Source organism: Sus scrofa, chromosome 6 (assembly GCF_054392235.1).
Source record: "Sus scrofa isolate SSC_HxYL_T2T_F1_AM1 chromosome 6, Sscrofa_HxYL_maternal_Yorkshire_Landrace_v2.0, whole genome shotgun sequence".
In the NCBI taxonomy this organism is placed as follows: domain Eukaryota; kingdom Metazoa; phylum Chordata; class Mammalia; order Artiodactyla; family Suidae; genus Sus; species Sus scrofa.
Window position 1 is genome coordinate 93,072,830 of NC_139388.1, and position 20,382 is coordinate 93,093,211.

The following is a 20,382-nucleotide window of genomic DNA, read 5'->3' on the forward strand; positions in this document are numbered from 1 at the left end:
CTTGTTGATTATGTTTTATATATAGTAGTATGTATGTATGTTAATCCCTAACTCTTTTTTTTTTTTTTTGTCTTTTTTGTCTTTTTTGCTATTTCTTGGGCCGCTCCCGCGGCATGTGGAGGTTCCCAGGCTAGGGGTCGAATCGGAGCTGTAGCCACCGGCCTACTCCAGAGCCACAGCAACTCGGGATCCGAGCCATGTCTGCGACCTACACCACAGCTCACGGCAATGCCGGATCGTTAACCCACTGAGCAAGGTCAGGGACCGAACCCGCAACCTCATGGTTCCTAGTCGGATTCATTAACCACTGAGCCACGATGGGAACTCCTATTTTTAGTTTTTTAAGGAAACCACATACTATTCTCCATAGTGGTTGCACCAACCTACATTCCCACCAACAGTGTAGGAGGTTCCCTTTTCTCCACACCCTCTCCAGCATTTATTATTTGTAGACTTTTGATGGCCTTGATCCAGTTTTTATTACAACTCTAGGAGGTAGGTACTGCTACTCCTATTAAGTGAAAAAAATGAGGCCAGGGAGCTATAGTGACTTGCCTAAGGTAACACAGCTGAGAAGTGGTAGAGCAAAAAACTCTTGGAAAGGGTTACAATCCTAGCAGAATATTTTTTGTTTTTTAGATTTTTTTTTTTTTTTTTTTTTTTTTTTTTTTGTCTTTTTAGGGCTGCACCCGCTGCATATGGAAGTTCCCAGGCTAGGGACTGAATCGGAGCTGTAGCTGCTGGCCTACACCACAGTCACAGCAACTTGGGATCCAAGCCGCATCTGTGACCTACACCACAGCTCATGGCAATTCAGGATCCTTAACCCACTGAGCAAGGCCAGGAATCAAATCCGAGTCCGTTTCCTTACCATCGAGCCACGATGGGAACTCTTTCTTTCTTTTTTTTAATCCTAGCAGAATGTGGCATTCCCGTCGAGGCTTAGCAGTTAATGAACCCGACTAGCAGCCATGAGGATGCAGGTTTGATCCCTGGCCTCGCTCAGTGGGTTAAGGATCCGGCGTTGCCATGAGCTGTGGTGTAGGTGGGCAGCTACAGATCCAATTGGACCCCTAGCCTGGGAACCTCTATATGCAGTGGGTGCAGCCCTAAAAAGACAAAAAGACAACAACAACAAAAATCCTATCAGAATGTGATGTCCGGATTCCCAGCATGCAGTCACTGAGACTCTACTCTGTGCCAGATGCCATGGTAGACAGTGAAGATGCCAAGACAGAAACAAGTCACTACACTGGGATGGGTGTAACAGTTCGAAGGTAATGCTCTCTGGACTTCTTGGAGGAGGGGATAGTCTGAGGTGTGGACAATAGGTAAAGCCTCTTCAAGTAGAGAAAAGGGCAAGTGCAATAGCACAGAGATTTGGAAGATTCTGGTGTGTTGAGGAGGGGTGAGCAGATTATGATTCCTAGAACAGGACAGATAAGGGAAATGGGGTGGAGGTGGGTTGGAGCTGGAAAGGTCTGTAGGGGATGGATTAGGGAGGACAAATGGCTCTAGGCTAGGGAGAGTGTGTGGGCAAGGCCAAGGGCTAGAATGGAAACAAAGGTGCTTAGAAAACCACCTGGCTCCCCTGGAGCATGGGATGGAGGGCTCTGGGGCAGGCAGGGGAGGAGACAGACAGTCATAGCTACTCATCCCTTCTGCCCATGTTCCCTGAGCCTTTGTTTGGCCCAAGTTATTCAGATGTTCCCATGGAGGTGTATAGGAGACACTGCTGTACATACTTTTAGTGCCTGTGTTGAGGCAGGCATTGTGCCTGGCACTGGGACAGAGACAAAGATAAGGAGGATATTGTTCCTTCCACAGACAAGCAAGAGAGAGAAACCTGGGAGCAACTTAGGGGTTGTTGCCAAGTGCTGAGAACAACGTGTGTTCTCACGTTGGACAGATACTCCTACTCTGGAAAGACAGGATTTTTCAAGGAGGTAAGAGTTGTGTTGGGTCTTGAAAGTGCATAGTTCACCTCGTGGTCATTGCATTTCAAGCAGAGGGAAGAACTTATGCAAAGGCACAAAACAAGACAGGAGCATATTTGGGGGAAAGTGATGTGATAAGGTCTCTACTTTTTTTTGTTGTTTTGTTTTGTTTTTTGGTCTTTTTAGAGCCACACCCATGGCACATGGAGGTTCGCTGGCTAGGGGTCGAATCAGAGCTACAGCCATAGATCCAAGCCGCATCTGTGACCTACATCACAGCTCATGGTAACACCAGATCCTTAACCCACTGAGCAAGGCCAGGGGTCGAACCTGTATCCTCATGGATACTAGTCAGATCGTTTCCACTGAGCCACAAGGGGAACTTGTAAGGTCTCTACTTTTAAAAAGATAGTAGGTGCAAGTGGGAGAACCTGGAGGCAGGAGACCAGTGAGGAGGCAGGTAAAATAGGCCAGCAGAGAATTAAGAATTCTGACCTTGAGCAGTGGCAGTAGGAAGAGAAAGATAACCCTTCCGTTCCAGATTGAGTCCTAGAGTCGGCTTTTTTTTTTTTTTTTTTGGCCGCACCTGCAGCATATGTAAGTTCCCAATCCAGGGATCGAACCCCAGCCGCAGCTGCAACCTATGCCACAGCTGTGACAACACCAAGTCCTTAACCCACTGTGCCAGGCTGGGATCAAACCCATGCTGCCACAGAGACAATGCCAGATCCATAACCCATTGCACCACAGCAGGAAATCCTAGATTTGCCTTTTTGAGTTGTCTCCCTCAATGTGCCAGGTATATAACTAGAGATGGCAATTTGTTGGGACAGGACCTAGGCTTCCAAAAGATAGCTCCCTCTGGGGACAGGTGACTGGGAGACATAGCTTTCCTGTGTGGAAAGGAGAGGACTGTCATGCTATTATGCAAAAAGGCAGACCTAATGTATACCAGCCATAAATTCCATAATTCAAAAGACACATGAACACTCAGAGCCTCAATTTCCTCACCTCTTAAGAGGGAGGGGAATTCCCATTGTGGCTCAGCTGATTAAGAACCTGACTAGTATACATGAGGACAAGGGTTTGATCCCTGGCCCCACTCAGTGGGTTAAGCATCCAGTGTTGCCATGAGCTGTGGTGTAGGTTGCAGACACTGCTCAAATCTGACATTGCTGTGGTTGTGGCGGAGGCCGACAGCTGCAGCTCCGATTCAACCCCTAGCCTGAGAACTTCCATGTGCCGCAGGTGCAGGTGCAGCCCCAAAAACAAACAACAACAAATAAAGAGGGAGATCATACTCCTTGTTTTGTGTAACTCACAGGTCTGTTCACTCCTTTGTTTATTCACTCAACAATTACTTATGGTGCACTACCATGTACCACATACTATGCTAGGTGCTGAATCGCAATGATGAACAATGCAGGATCGACCTCTGCTCTCAGAGAACTTGCATTGAAGATAAATTAAACAGCTATGTCAACTATAAAGCATGGCATGGGTCTCATTATTTTTCTACTTCTTATCTCCCAATAAGATTGTAACTGGGTTTGCTCTAGACTTCTTTAATTCCTTATCTCTATATCCTTGAGCAAGTCACTTCCCCTTTCCAGATGATTCTTTTTTCATACCCAGCTCAGAATCTAGGCGTGGTTTTTTAACTAGGAAAGGTAGGAATATCTTTCTGGAAGAAAAAGTTTCTAGGGGAGGTAAACCTCACTACAAAGAGGAAACAGAACCAGAAAAAAACTGAGAAACCCTAAGCACGCTTAACTCGCTTTAGTAGATATCCCTCCCAGCTTCCCTCCACCCACCCCTTTCATCATAGTCCATCCCTATTCTCCGCCTTTAGTAGCTGCTGTCTCTTTAAATGCGCTCCACTGCGTAAACTAGGCGGTGGAGCTGAAAGCGCGATTCTTCCCGGGATCGAGTGTTAAGTTGTTTGTCCGTTTCGGGCTGCCGTCCTGCAGATCCGCCATATTGTCTACTGAAGCTGCTGCCGCTGCCGCCGCCAAGTAGGAGCGAGCGGAGCCGCGATGGGTGAGTAAGGAAACCAAGCAACTGGGGACTCGGGCTGAGGCGGTCTCGGGGCTTGGGGTCTGGCGAGAGCCTGTCTCTAGTCTGCAGAGGATGTCTTAGTCTTTCCAAATAGGTTTGAGGGAGAGAAGCCAGGCCGGGAGCGCTGCTCAGGCCAGTTTGGGGCCGGGTTAGGGCCCATGCGGGGATCAGTCTTTGGGGGGCTGGTTCCAGGAACACCTTGCTACTCCTGGAGCCCCCACGTGGTGGCTCTGGGCTGGATTCCCCTTGTTCCCGGGGGCTGGAAGGGGGCCGACCCTCCGGCCTGCTCTGAGCCAGGGGCTGGGGGCCGGGCTCCTGGTGGCAGGCCCGGGCGGCGTTAAGGGGGCCCTCTCCAGGCGTGTGTCTGACCGACGCGCCTCCTAATTAGATTCACTGGTTCCCCTGAACTCAGGCAAATCCTGCCTACGTCGCAGAGGGAGTCCTAGGGCTAAGGGACGCCTGCCGAGCCGGCTGCAGGCCCTTAACCAGGGGCAGCCTTGCCGAATGCAGCCTGGGCCGCCGAAGGCCGGGAAAACTTCCAGAGCCGAGGCGGAAATGGGGTGGTTCGGTTGGGTTCAGAGTGACAGCCTTCATAGTGGTAGAATACCACTGCCAACACCTCGTAGCCATATATAGGTCGGAGACCTTAGGTCTCTGGGCCCGGCACTGCTTAGGAGAAAAGGAGCGACCTGTTGCTCTTCCTAAGGGGACTCCAGCTAGCAAGGCCTGTGCCCAGAATGCGGTGGCGAAGTCTTTGGACGTAGGAACAGAACCATCAGGGGTACTTCCTCTCCAGCAATAAAAACTATTAAATTTGCTAAGCTCTTCCTGTGTGCAGGCATTGTTCTGATTGCTTTACATGTCACGTTTTATATAATATGTACAACCTATTGAGATAGATATTGCTGTTATCCTCGTTTTACAGATAAGGAAACTGAGGCTTAGAGAGGTAAAGTAACTCAACCAAGGTCACACAGTCAGCGGCTTAAACCGGGGTGATCACTAGCCCTAGCTAGTTTATAGCTGCTGTTCTTTATGGCCTGGCCCCCTAGTGGTTGGGCTAGAAAAGGGAGAAAGAAAGCTTTTAATCCTAGGCAAAGTTGTAAAGGTGTTTTGTTTTTCTGCTAGTGGACTCACTTTTTAATCAGAAAGAAACTGAAAAACTCCAAAGTGAAATTGCTAACCCTAACTATCGTGTGTGTTGAGAGTGGGGGAGCTAAATGAGATTCTGGGATTGAGTTTTGTAAGATCTGCCATCCTGAGGAAACATGAATTATTCCCTTGAACTGCAAAGCAATAACTTTAGAATCAGATCTGGTGTTATAATCCTACCTGCTATGCCCTCCCTAGCTCTCATCCAGTCACTTAAATGTCAAATACATATGGAAAACATCTAGCACAATCCACAGTAAATGTTATTTTCCTTCCTTTCTGAGACTTCCTTTCCTTGTCTCTAGGAAGAGGGAAGGGAATCCAGGTGTTTGAAAACTAAATAAGATACGTCAGTATTTGGAGACTAGGAAGGGCTCTATAAATATCAGTAGTTCTTTTGTGGCAGTGAGTTAAGTATGTGGGTTGTCACTGCAGCAACTTGGGTCACTGCTGTGGCACAGGTTCAATCCCTGGCCTGGGAACTTCTGCATGCCACGCGCATGGCCAAAAAAAGATTGATAGGCTTGTCTTTGTAACTGTAACTTTATGTATCAATGAAAAATTTCAGGGGATTTTATGTCATAGATTTTGTATTGGCCTTCAATTTTAGGAACACTGCTGCATCAAAGGTGAGGAACTAATATATAGTTTAATAAGCCCCTTAATTTTTACAGATTGGGAAACTACCTCAGAGAATATAACACAGGCAGTAAAACAGCAATGCCAGAACTGAGATTCTTAGCCATTTTGCTATTCATAAACCTCTAAGACTTAAGGTGTGATTAAAGCTAGTCTTTTTCCTGGTAGACTTTTTTTTTTTTTTTTTTTTTTTTGCCTTTTCTAGGGTCTCTCCCACGGCATATGGAGGTTCGCAAGCTAGGGGTCCAATCAGAGCTGTAGCTGCCAACCTACGCCACAGCCACAGCAACGCCAGATCCAAGCCGAATCTGCAACCTACACCATAGCTCTCAACAACCCCGATCCCTAACCCGCTGAGCGAGGCCAGGGATCGAACCTGCAACCTCATGGTTCCTACTTGGATTCGTTAACCACTGCGCCATGACGAGAACTCCTTCCGATAGACTTTGAGAGTTCTTTAGTAGAGCAACAAAACCCGACCAAGGTCCTGAAGGGGACTTTTAGGCAGCCCTTTTCTCTGCAACTACATTTCAGGCACCTCCCCCGACCCCACCTTGCTCCTTGTCTTTCTGAACACCAGGTTATTGGTATTTTTGTTTCATGGGGGTTTTTTGTGTTGCGTGGGTTGGTGTGGGTTTTTTTGGTGGGGGGTGTGGAGGTGCATCTATGGCATATGGAAGTTCCTGGGGCAGGGATTGAACCCGAACCACAGTAGTGACCCGAGCCACTGCGGGGACAACTCCAGATCCTTAACCCCCTGTGCCACAAGGAAAATCAGTGGGTTGGTTTTTTTGCTTTTTACTCTGGCCCCTGTACTGCAGGGGAGAAATGTATCCTTACATTTAATCCTAACATCAAATCCGAGGTAGTTTGGTTATCCCCATTTCCAAATGAGTAAATAGGCTTTGAGAAGATTAGGTGATTAGTCCAAGGCTGGTGATCTAGGCCCTAGTGCCAGGGACACTGACATGGCCTGTGCCACACCTCCATTAGTCTAGAACCTGCTGTATTTCACTGCTTCTCAGGTGTGCTCTCCTTGATATGTGACTTATATCCTATACTATTTCTCCTGTGCCAAAAATTCGCTAGCCTTAACAGACCTTTGTGGTGATTTCACTGCTATTGGGAGCCCTGTGGGGGTGACGCTTGCAGCCCTGGAAAGTTACTTTTTCTAACCCTCCCTAGCAGAGACACAGCCTCTCAAGACTTAAGTCTTCTTTACTGACACTGGTTGTTTTATCACTGGTTGTTTTATCATTATTCCTGCCGTCCTACTAACCAGGAATCTGGCAGCACCTTCCCATCCCCAGGGGGTATGTCTTTGATATATATAAACTCTAAACCAATCATTGTAATTCTCTCTCCCTAGGCAGTGATTGATTTAGGCATGGGCATGTGATGCAAATTTGGCTAATTAGATGTGAAGGAAAGCCTGGAGGACTTTTAGAAAAGCCTTCCTTATTTAAAAGAGATTTGCTAGATTTTATTTTTTTGCCAGTTTATATTTTAACCCAGATATCACCAAAGTGTGAGAGATTCAGAAAAAGGGAGGGGGGGATGGAAAAGCTAGAATAATAACCATCATGTAATAGAACTTACTATGTGCTAGGCACTGAGTACTGTAATACTAATTCATTGAATTCTCAGATTCTTACGTTCTAATTGAGAAAACTGAAGCAAAGAGAGGTTCAGTAACTTGGGCAAGGTCAGAGCTAGTAGTAAATAGAGGAATCACTTAATTCTAGAGGAAGAATTTATGAATAAGCAGGCAAGTCTAAGAGGGAGGGTAAAGAAGATGAAAAGAATCTGATCTCTTCATGATGTTTTCGAAACTGTCTTATCACTGGGTTCAGCTAGGATACTGAAGGCTGCTTCTAGTTTGCTTTGGGCTGCAAGTAACAAAACCTTTCTGATAACCCTTGCAGTTTAGGAAGTAACTTAGCCCATCTCTTGTTTTAGTTTCCCTCCAGCCTTGCCCACCCTCCCCACAATCATAATAGCAACTTACAGAGAAGGTACTAAACTAAGTATCCCATGAGCAACAAACTCTCTCTTCCTGACATGCCTTTCCTGCATTTTTGATAATGGTAGGACCTACTAGGGCATAAAGTAGAAATCTTACCCATCCTTGATTCCTTACTCTTTTCTTCCCTTCTGTATTGGCTGCTGTCGGATACTGTGTATTTCAGTTACTGATGCCTTCCCTAAGTTGTTTTGTGTAGTTTTTCTCACAGCATCGTCCCACAAAGACTATTAATTCTGTGGTCTTTACCCTTGTTGAGTCTCAGGCTCCTCAGTGTGAAAGTATGATGATGTTGTTAGTAAAAGCGTCAGTGCAAATGTCAAAAATATTGTAAATTTTAAAGGTGTTATTTCAGGAGCCCTCTGAATCTCTTCTCTAGCCTCCTGTCTTATGACCAATTCTGCTGCAGCAGTGTTGCCAAAACACCCATCTGACTTTGTCAATCTACTCCTTAGTTTAGGAACCTTCATAGACTCCTTGTTGTCTACAGGATAAAAATCTTAATCTAAGGAGGTGGTAGTCAAGGCCTTCCTCTTGACTTTACCAGTCTTATTCCATTTAATATTTATCCACATATCCTGCATCCTGCTCAGACTACCTCCTTCGTATGTACTTCAGCTTTCTTGGTAGAGAAAGACACAAGCAGTCCCTTCTCTGAGACCTAACTTTCCTATGGAAATCTTGCCTCTTTTACAAGATTTAGTTTAAGTGCTACTTCCTTAAGGAACCTTCCCCAAATATGTACTTTATGCCTTCAGAACTATCCTTCTGAATTCTGTAGCACTTTGTTCTTGCCTTTTGTATTGCCTTTTTCATATTTTATCCTGTGTTATAGTTATTTCATTCTATAATGTAATTTTGACCAGTTGCTTAGTCTCCAGAGCCTTAGTTTCCTCATCTCTTAAAACAGGGATAATGGGAGTTCCCAGTGTGGTGCAGTGGGTTAAGAATCTGACTGCAGTGGTTTGGGTCACTGCAGAGGTGTGGGTTCGATCCCTGGCCCAGTGGTTGAGTTAAAGGATCTGGTGTTGCTGCAGCTGCAGTTCAGATTCAATCCCTGGCCCAGCAACTTCTGTATGGTTTGGGTGTGGCCATAAAAAACAAAAACAGGGATAGTAGTGTCTGCCTCATAGGAGTGTTAACGGTGATTAAACGAGCTAATGCTTATAAAGCATGGTGTTTGGCACACAGTGAGTGCTCAATAAGTGATAACTAATTGCTGTTTGTCACCTAGTATGCAAAGTACTGAGTAGAGTGTCAGGCCCTGTGCTAAATATAAAAAGTTAATCAATTCGTCTTTTAGGGGAAGGCAGAAACATACTTTTAGGGCATAGGCAGGCAAGTTATTTGTTAATTTCAGAAAAATGTTTATTGAATGCCTACTGTGTGCTAGCTACTGTTCTAGGCCCAGGAAATACAGTGCTGAACAAAACAGACAAAAATATATCTTTCGCTATCTTTCAAATGAAATCCCAGAGCTTAAATTCTAATTGGTGGTTGAGTAAAGTCAACCAAATGGAGACTGGTAGGCCAACTAGAGAGTCCCATGCAATCTGAGGAGCTCCAGCCTGTTGTAGCCATGGGGGAATGTGGGTCTAGTGTTGACTTATTGCATAATTTCCCATCTCTTTCCACAATCCTGCTCTCCTTTGAGGTTGGAAATCTGGGTTTCCATATGATTTCTTAGGGATTTTTTTTTTTTTTTTTTTTAGGACCACATGTGTGGCATATGGAAGTTCCCAGCCTAGGAGTCAGTCAGAGCTGCAACTGCCCGCCTATGCCACAGCCACAGCAACCGGGGATCTGAGCCATGTCTGTGACCTGCACCATGGCTCATGGCAATGCCAGATCCTAACCCACTGAACAAGGCCAGGGATTGAACCCACACACAAACTCATGTATAATTTAAAATCTGGCTGATTTAGACGTGAGTAGCTGGTCATTATGTTATTTTGCTTTTCTTCTTTGGCTACACCCACAGCGTATGGAAGTTCCTAGGCCAGGGATCAGATCCGAGCCAGAGCTGCAACCTGAGCCACAGCTGCAGCAACACTGGATCCTTAGCCCACTGCACCAGCGCAGGGATTGAACCAGCACCTCCACAGAGATAAGCTGGATCATTAACCTTTGTGTAGTTTGCCATAGTGGGCACTCCTATTTTGTTTTATTGTGGTGTGGCAGGTGATATTCTGATTCTTAGAAGCTTTTACTTTCAGAGATCTCAGCACTTTAGCTTCTTTGTTCCTCTTGTTTGCATTAATTATCTTCCATTCAGTGTCTTGATAGGAGTTTAAGGTATTTATTTTGTGAATGTTAATTTAATTAAAAGTAGATAACTTGTAAATCCACTTAACTAGGCACACAAACTACAGAATGATGCAGTATGGGTTTTTAATTTTATTTTTTATCGGAATATAGTTAATTTACAGTGTCCGTGATGCAGTTTGTTAGCTGTAAATGAACTAATATCTTCACACCTGCTTGGTATAACTCCCAGTCTTCCTTCAGGAAAGCTTGGCCATCTGACCAACAGATAAAAGTTGCCAGTATCAGTAGGCTAACATGGAGTTCCATTTGTGGCACAGCAGAAACAAGTCCGGCTGTATCTGTGAGGATGTGGGTTTGACTCCTGGCCTCACTCAGGGATCCGGCATTGCTGTGAACTGTGGTGTAGGTTGCAGATGCGTTGCAGACACGGCTCAGATTCTGAGTTGCTGTGGCTGTGGTGTAGGCCGGCAGCTGTAACTGCAATTTGACCCATAGCCTGGGAACTTCCATATGCTGCTGGTGTGGCCCTAAAAAGAAAAAAAAAAAAAAAAAAAAAGGGCCAATATATAACAAAGCCTTACAAATATATATATTAGTAAAAAAAATATATGTATGTTTTTCTTCCTACGTCCCAGTTGATTTTCAGTATCATACTTTGGAGACCATTATACAATGATAAATATTTTGAGTGGAGCAGGCACAGTGCTATAGATGCATATAGTAAGAGGGCCCACCCCAGCCTAGGGGAATCAGGGAAATCCTTTAAGCTCCCTTTAATGAGACCTGATCTGTGGGTAAGAGTTGTCAGTGGCAGGGTGGGAATGATTGGATATTTCACAAGCTAAAAATTAGTAGGCTAGATGGATTGATAGCATGGAGGGAATGATATTTGGACCTTATCCTGATGACAGTGAGGTGCCACTGAAAGGTTTTAATCTCAGAAGTGATGTGATCACATTTATTTATTTATGTTACTTGACTGCTTTGCGGAGAATGAATTAGACTGCAATAAGATTCCAACCAGGAGTTTCTTGAAGTAGTTGGTTCTTAAGTAGGGTGGTAGTCCTAGCAAGTGTTGATGGCAATCGAGGTGGCAACAGTTGAGAATAAGTTAGGAATTTGAATTAGGGCTTGGTTATTGATTTTCATCTGGAGGCTGAAAGAGGGGGATTAAGCATGATTCTTAGGCCTCTTCCTTTGAGCAGCAGGCTGGATAGTGCTGCTGCTGAGTTGAGTTTCAATTTGAATTATTTTGTGGTATCTCTGTGACCTCCAAGGGAAGGTGTCCAAAAATGGATTGGATATAGAAGTCTGGAGCTCAGGCATGGGATCTGGGAATGGAGATAGAGGATTGATCATCTAGTTATCTCTGTAGATGGTAACTTAAAACCATGGAATGACCAATAGAGAGTACCTGTGAAAAATGTGTATCATGGGAAGTGGGCTGAAAAGAGAGCCTCAAGGTACATCAGCTTTAATGTGCAGAAAGAAGGGAATCAGCAGCCATAATTAAAAGAACATGGGGCAATTGATATCTCAGACCACTGGCAGAGAAGGACATGGCTGTCAGGATTGAGTGCTGTCAAGAGGACCAGCAAAATAAGGACTGAAAAGGTCCTGTAAATTTAGCATCATGCACTTGATCAATATCTTTTACCAAAACAGTTTTGAATGGAAGGAATTGTAGTGTGCTACAACATAAAAGAGGAGGGGGTTCCCATTATGGCTCAGTGGGTCACAAACCTGACTAGTATCCATGAGGATGCGGGTTTGATCCCTGGCCTCGCTCAGTGGGTTAAGGATCTGGTGTTGCTGTGAGTTATGATGTAGGTTGAAGATGCAGCTTAGGTCTGGCGGGTTGCAGATGTGGTGTAGGCAGGCAGCTACATCTCTGATTGGACCCCTTGCTTGGGAACTAACATATACTGCAGGTGTGGCCCTTAAAAAAAAGGCAAAAAAAAAACTTAAAAAAAAAAAAAGAAATGAGAGAGGAGAGGCAATCTGTTTCAAGAAGTTTGGAATAAAGAGAAAGAACAGGTTAATGAGGCCCTTAGAAAGTCTACACAAGAAGTTCCTGTTGTGGTTCAGCAGGTTAAGAATCCAACCAGTATCCATGAGGATGCAGGTTCAATCCCTGGCCTTACTCAGTCAGTTAAGAGGTCTGGTGTTGCCATGAGCTGCAGTGTCACAGACGTGGCTGGGGTCTAGTATTGCTAAGGCTGTGGTGTATGCCAGCAGCTGCAGCTCCGATTCGACCTCTAGCCCAGGAACTTCCATATGCTGCAAGTGCAGCCATTTAAAAACAAAAAAATTAAAGCAAGAGATGATGAAGATCTGATTTAGGGTAATGGCAGTAGGAATGGAGAAAAAGAGCCCAGAAATAATTAGGAAATAAAGCCAGCCATTCTTAGTGATTGGATGTGGGCATGAGGGGAAAGGACTTGTCAAGGGTGACTCTTAGGCTTCTGACTTGAAAAGCTGAGAAGATAATATTACAGTTCCCTGATCCCTTATATCAGTTTAACCTCAGCCTTTCCATTCATTGTCACCATCCTAAGAAGCCCCCCCCCCCTTTTTTTTCCGTCAGCGCCTGTAGCATGTGAAAGTTCCTGGGCCAGGGATCAAACCTGCACCATAGCAGCAACCCAAGCTGCTACAGTGACAAGGTCGGATCCTTACAAAGAACTCCTAATTTAACGTTTAACCAAAAAATCTTTTTAGTCATTCTTAACCTTGCATCGAATAAAAAGCAAGCTTTATGCTTACTCTTTCTATGTATGAAGTACGGATATACCTATATAAATAGAGAGTATGTCTGCATATTAAAATCTCATGGGAGGGATGCATTAGGGAAAAAAATGTCTAAAAAGTCTTTGGAGTTCTCTTGTGGTGCAGTGGCTTAAGGCTCTGGCATTGTCATTGTAGCAGCTTGGTTTGCCACTGTGACTTGGGTTTGATCCCTGGCCCAGGAACTTCAACATATTTCAGGTGTGGCTAAAAAAAATAAAAAAGCTTCTTAAGAGTTCCCAAGTGCAGCCAAAAAAAAAGAAAGAAAAATTAAAAAGTTATTTATATTTAATTAAGGATTTTTTGTTTTGTTTTGTTTTTGCTTTTTAGGGCTGCACCTGTGGCATATGGAGGTTCCCAGGCTAGGGGTCTAATCAGAGCTATAGCTGCTGGCCTGCACCACAGCCATACCAATGCCAGATCCGAGCTGCTTCTGAGACCTACACCATAGCTCACGGCAACGCTGGATCCTTAACCCAGTGAGCAAGGCCAGGGATCGAACCTGCAACCTCATGGTTTCTAGTCAGATTTGTTTTCACTGTGCCATGATGGGAACTCCTTAACTAAGTTTTTTTTCTTTTATTTTTTTCGCGTTTTTTTCTTTTTGGCCAAGGCATGCAGAAATTCCTGGGCCAGGGATGGGACCCACGCTACAGCAACAGCCAGAGTTGCAGCAGTGACAATTCCGGATCCTTAACCCACAGTACCACAAGGGAACTCCACATTTACCTAAGTTGTTTTTTTTTTTGTTTTTTGTCTTTTTAGCCATGAAGGGAACTCCAGGTTGAATTTTTTTTTTTTTTTTTTGTCTTTTTTTGTCTTTTTTTGTCTTTTTACCATTTCTTGGGCCGCTCCCGCGGCATATGGAGACTCCCAGGCTAGAGGTCTAATCAGAGGTGTAGCCGCCGGCCTACACTACAGCCACAGCAACTCAGGATCTGAGCCGCGCGTCTGCAACCTACACCACAGCTCACAGCAATGCCAGATCCTTAACCCACTGAGCAAGGCCAGGGATCGCACCCAAAACCTCATGGTTCCTAGTCAGATTCGTTAACCGCTGTGCCACAACAGGAACTCCAAGTTGAACTTTTGAAAAAGATTTCCAAACCTTACACCTGACTTAAATGGTGTTTATTTTAGCTCACCCTATTCCCCTCAACTTTGTTGTTTCTTTTGGTCTCTTTTAGGGCTGCACCTGCAATATATGGAAGTTCCCATGCCAGGGGTCGAATTGGAGCTGTAGCTGCTGGCCTGTGCCACAGCCACAACTCAGAATCCGAGCTGCATCTGTGACCTACGCCACAGCTCATAGCAACACCGGATACTTAACCCACTGAGTGAGGCCAGGAATTGAACCTGCATCCTTCCTCATGGATACTAGTTGGATTTGTTACTGCTGAACAACAACAGGAATTCTTGGAAAGCATTCTGAACTGAACTTGAGAAGACTGCTTTACATCTAGCAGTGAGGGCACAGATGTGTGATTTTCTTAGCAGAGGCATTATCTATGCCTGCCTTGTGGAAATAAGTAACTTGGAGTTCCTGTCCTGGCTCAGCAGAAACAAATCTATTATCTATGAGGACGCAGGTTAGATCTCTGGCCTCACTCAGTGGGTTAAGGATCCAGCGTTGCTGTGAGCTGTGGTGTAGGTCACAGGCGGGGCTTGGATCTGGCATTGCTGTGGTGTAGGCCAGCTGCTACAGTTCCAGTTCGACCCCTAGCCTGGGAACCTCCATATGCCATGGGTGCGGCCCTAAAAAGCATTTAAAAAAAAAAAAATTTTTTTTAAACGTTGTGCTTAACAGGACACTATCATGGGAGTTCCCTGGTGGCTGAGCAGGTTAAGGATCCTGTGTTGTTACTGCTGTGATGCAGGGTCAGTCCCTAACCCTGGAACTTTTGCATACCTTGGTGCAGCCAAAAAAAAAACAAAAACAAAACACCTTCATGGATGGTGAGCATTATGTAAGTACTCACTTATATTGCTTTATTTTGGATGACAGGTGACGTATCAAAATGCAACTCAGTTTTTTCGGTGTATTTGTTTTTGCTTTTTAGGACCACACCCGAGGTATAGGGAAGTTCCCAGGCCAGGGGTCTAATTGGAGCTGCATCTGCCAGCCTACACCCAGCCACAGCAACTCAGGATCCAAGCCAGGTCTGTGACCTACACCACAGGTCACAGCAATGCTGGATCCTTGATCCACTGAGCAGGGGATTCTTTGGGTCCTGCTTATCCATATTTATCTTTCTATACAAATTGGTATATTCTTTTTCTAGATTTTTAGTTTTTATATTTTGTTGAATTTATTGTAAACCACTTCAGATCTTTTGGAAAATGACATTTAAAATGATGGATAGAACATCTGAGAGTATGTATATGGGAGTTCATTTCCATTGTGGCTCAGCGGTAATGAATCCAACTAGGATCCATGAGAATGCAGGTTTGATCCCTGGCCTTGCTCATTGGATTAAGGATCTGGCATTGCTGTGGCTGTGGTATAGGCCGGCAGCTGTAGCTCTGATTTGACGCCTAGCCTGGGAACTTCCATATCCTTTGGGTGCCCTGAAAGCCAAAAAAAAAAGGAGGATGAGAGAATGGCGGTGATGGTGGTCAGAGGAGGTCAGTCGAGTCAGAGAAATGGGCAATTACAAAATGCAAGGGAGGGATTAGTCCACATGAAACCCACCTGGGTTTGCTATGGTGCTTATTGAATATAGTCTCCTACCCCTCCCACAGAGCCTGGGAGACAGGGACCCTATTTTCATGTGTTGGCCAAACAATAAATTTATTTGGCGGCCTTGAAATTTTCTCCAGCAGGAACTTTAAAGGGCACAAGGGTCATCTAGCGATGTGACCTTGAGCTATTAGAAACTATGTTAAGGATTTTATTCAAATCTTTACAGGCCAAGGTTGAAGCCTAGTTGAAAAAGGGCTCAGAAGAGCCTGGATAGAGTTTAAGGAGGGAATTTGAGGGAGTTCCTCATGGCTCAGTGGGTTAAGGAGCCGGCATTGTCACTCCTGTGGCTCTGCTTACAGCTGTGGTACAGGTTCAGTCCCTGGCCCAGGAGCTTCAGCATGCCATTAGCAAGGCCAAAAAAAAGAAGGGAATCTTTGGCACAGGTAAAAATAAGTTTACCAACCTGTTTTTGGGGAAGAGATTGACTCTAAGACTAGTTGAATGGTAATGGTATTAACTATGAACTGGGGAAGTTAGGAGAAGAAACTGGTTTGAGGAGAGAAAGTGAGGTGGAGGTTGCCAGTAGGCATTTGGAAGTACACTTAACAGGCAGAGGTTGTGACAATAGATATTTGGTGCTTGGTGTAAAGGTGATGGTTGAAGCTAAGGAGATCACATGGGAATGAGACAGCTTCTGCTGAGAGGAGGACCAAAGGTAAATTTTTTTTTTTTTTTTTTTTTTTTGCTTTTTAGGGCCGTACCCACAGCATATGGAAGTTCCCAGGCTAGGGGTCCAGCCAGAGCTATAAGCTGACAGCCTATGCCACAGCAACAGCAACTCGGGATATGAGCTGTGTCTTCGAACTAAAACACAGCTCACGGCAACGAGGGATCCTTAACCCACTGAATGAGGCCAGGGATTGAACCTGCATCCCCATGGATCCTAGTTGGGTTTGTTAACCGCTGAGCCACAATGGGAACTCCCTAAAGGTAGATTTTTGCTACACATTGACATTGAGAGATTGGCATTAGAAGAGGAACACAGTATGAAATGGAGAAGGAGTGGTTGGAAAGTTAAGAAAACTGGGAGGGTGGTGCTGTCAGAATCATAGGTTTCAAGAAGGCAAAGGTGATCATCAGTGACAAATTAGATAGTCAGATAGAATGAATACTGACAAGGTCACTGGGTTTAGCTGTCTAAAATGTTTTTTTCTGAGCTGTCTGTGCCCTGCAGCCTTTTTCTTTTTCTTTTTTTTTTTTAATTTGCTTTTATTAATGTCTGTGTGTCCTGCAGTCTTAGAGCAGGGCTTTTGGCCGCACCCGCAGCATATGGAAATTCCCAGGCCAGGGATCAAACCCACGCTGCAGCAGCAACCCAGGGTGATAGAGTGATGACGCTGAATCCTTAACCTGCTGTGCCATAAGAGAACCTCTCAGCAGAGCATTTTTATTCACTTTTCATACCAATACTGGAGGAAACCTGTGGTTTCTGGGTTTCTAGGAAGAAATCTTTCTAAAATTTGCTTTTGGAAATTCTACTCCACTCCAGGCACAAGAAAGATTCCTTTGCTGTACACTTCTCCCCTTACACTTACTAGCAAATACTTGTTACGCAACTGTTATAGCTAGGTCTTGTGTCTGGGACAATGTAGAGGTTCAGTAAGCATTGAATAGATACAGATTGAATTGAACAGATACAGATTGTAAGCAATGTAATGAAGGAACTAAAACAGGTGTTCTGATGGAAATAGAGCCACTTACTTTGGGTTAGGATGACAGGGGATGGACCTAGCAGTTCTAAGAGCTAGGAAGGAGCATTGTGGGCATAAAGAAAACAGGAAATGTTAAGACTGTATCCAAAAACAGCTTGATAGTTTCCAAATACTGAGAGAGCCATTGTGACTGGTGCATATGATGACTGAGGGGGAAAAGTCAGATGACATGAGATGAAGATATAGGCAGCACCTTAAATTGTGAAGAAGATTTTACTTCTACATGGCATCACTGGTGTGCTCTGGTCTTATTGTGTGGTGATACATTTGGGGTGAGGAAGAGGTTGCGTTTGTAGTCAGGCAAGAGATGACAGTGACTTGGATTGGGTAAGAGAGATGTAAATTCATTCAGGATACATTCAGGATTTGTCAGTAGATTAGATCAAAGAGGCGAGAGACGGGATAGCTTTTTTTAACCTAGGATTGGGATTAAGTAACTTGTAAATGCTGTTGCTGAATGGGGTTAGAAATCAAGTTAGTTTTGGATAGCAAAGTGAAGATTTCTATAGGAGGTTGAATATATGAGTCTGTGGTTTCCGGAAAAGGACTGGGCTGGAGACATAAACTTGGGAGGTATGGGAATGGATGAAATGACTTAAAAGAGTGAAGATAGGAACCAGTATGTAGATGTATGAAGGGAGGAGACATCAAGAAAGACAGAAGATCAGGTGAGGTTGATTGAGAGTGGTGCCAAGAAAACTGAGAGGAGGGATTAGTAATTACTATTGCGGAGTTAAGAAGGGGACAGAAATTTCTATCTTAGATATGGCAATGTGGAGGTTGTCAGTGATCTTGATAAAAGCAGTTTCTCTGGGGTAGAAGGAAAGGAAGTCAGGTTTGAAGAGTTAGAAGGGCGAACAGAGCACACAGATTGAACAGTATTGGCAATGCCTATTTTTTAAAGTTGGTTATTTCATTGTGTTATTATATCTTATACATAAAATATGTAATATTCAGGAAAAATGTCACATAAAATTTAAGTGAAGGGTATGTAGGTGACTTTCAAGAAAAGAGATGATTACCATCAAATTTAGTATCATCTGGGCAACCTGCCATTAGATGCCTCCTGATGTGATGTAGTATGAAGCACCAAACATCACCTATATGTATCCTTGCCAAAAATTTTTTAAAAAATTATTATAGTTGATTTACTGTGTTCTGTCAATTTCTGCTGTATAGCAAAGTGACCTGGTCATACATAGATAAATATGTGAGATACATATATACACACACACATAGATAGATAGATAGATAGATAGATAGATAGATAGATAGATAGACACACACATATATATCTTAACTTGAGTCTGTTCTAGCCTCTAGACTTAACATCTATTTTACAGGAAACACAGGACATAGGGGTATAAACTTAATGACGCAAACCAAAATGTGGAGCATTCATTAAGACTACTCTCTTCACTGGGAATTCCCTTGTGGCACAGTGGGTTAAGGATCTGGCATTGGCAGTGCAGAAGCTTAGGTCGCTGCTGTGGCATGGGTTCAATCCCTGGCCAAAACTAGTCTCTTCAGAAAGTCAGTATCACAAGTGAATAAAAGGGGGTTGGTGGAGGAGGAGGACAGGGACTTGGTAGATAAAAAGTGAAGAAATGTTGGAAATTTTAAATTTTTTAATATTGCAATTTAATTTTTTTTTTTTTTTTTGTCTTTCGTCTTTTATCTTTTGTCTTTTTAGGGCCACACCCTTGACGTATGGAGGTTCCCAGGCGAGGGGTCCAATCGGAGCTGTTGCTGTTGGCCTACTCCAGAGCCACAGCTGCACAGGATCTGAGCTGCATCTGCGACCTACACCACAGCTTATGGCAACGCCAGATCCTTAACCCACTGAGCAAGGGCAGGGATCGAACCCGCAACCTCATGGTTCTTAGATTCGTTTCCACTGTGCCACGACAGGAACTCCAAATTTTTTTTTTTAAGGGCCACACCCACAGCGTATGGAAGTTCCCAGGCTAGGGGTCCGATCAGAGCTGTAGTTGCTGGCCACAGCCACAGCAACACCAGATCCGAGATGCATCTGTGACTTACACCATAGCTGATGGCAACACCAAATCCTTAACCCACTGAGTGAGGCTAGGGATTAAACCTGCATCCTCATGGACACTAGTCGGGTTCGTTCTTGCTGAACCACAATGGGAACTCCAACAAAATTTTATTCTCTCAAAGTTCTGGAGGCTGGAAGTACAAGATCAAGATGTTTGTTCTGGCTCATTGGGTTACAAACCCGACTAGACTCCATGAAGATACGGGTTCAATCCTTGGCCTCACTCAGTGGGTTGAGGATCCGACGTTGCCATGAGCTGTGGTATAGGTCGAAGATGTGACTCAGATCCTGCATTGCTGTGGCTGTGGCGTAGGCCATCTCTGGTTGGACCTCTCCTGGGAACTTCCATATGCTGTGGGTGCGGCCCTAAAAAGCAGGAAAAAAGAGATTTGCAGTGTTGGCTTCTTCTAAGACCTCTCCTTAACATCCACATGGTGTTTTCCCTCTGTGTACATCTGTATCTTAATCTTCTCTTATGAGGGCCCTTGTCATATAGTAGTCATGTTGGATTAGGGCCTTACCTCAGTATCCTCATTTAATCATTTTTTTAAAGACTCTTATCTCCAAACACAATCACATTATGATGTACTGGGGTTTAAGACTTCAACATATGAATTGGTGGGGAAAAAGAACAATTTAGGCCATAACAGGATCTATACTTATTTCATGTTATTATTGCTAGTCCTTGGTTCTAAGAGCTTAGAAAATATATGGGAACATTCAGAGTTCCCGTTGTGGCGCAGTGGTTAATGAATCCAACTAAGAACCATGAGGTTGCAGGTTCGGTCTCTGACCTTGCTCAGCAGGTTAAGGATCTGGCGTTGCTGTGAGCTGTGGTGTAGGTTGCAGATGCTACTCGGATCCTGCGTTGCTGTATCTCTGGTGTAGGCTGGCGGCTACAGCTCCGATTCAACTCCTGGCCCGGGAACCTCCATATGCCTCGGGAGCAGCCCAAGAAATGGCAAAAAGACAAAAAAAAAAAAAAAAATGGGAACATTAATACT

At 44.4% G+C, this 20,382-nt stretch overlaps 1 protein-coding gene across 2 annotated transcripts in view; it reads left to right on the forward strand.

Annotated features, from left to right (window-relative positions):
* Positions 1-3,905: 3,905 nt before the first annotated feature.
* The window catches only part of KPNA6 (karyopherin subunit alpha 6), a 45,279-nt gene continuing 28,802 nt past the window's right edge, over positions 3,906-20,382 (forward strand). The window contains exon 1 of one of the 2 annotated variants that reach the window (XM_021095806.2): positions 3,906-3,977. In XM_021095806.2, coding sequence (XP_020951465.1) covers positions 3,974-3,977 — 4 coding nt within the window. In that variant the 5' untranslated portion in view covers positions 3,906-3,973. Of the gene's footprint in view, positions 3,978-14,670; positions 14,832-20,382 lie in introns of those variants that run through there. The other variant, XM_013999108.3, reaches the window with a different exon arrangement.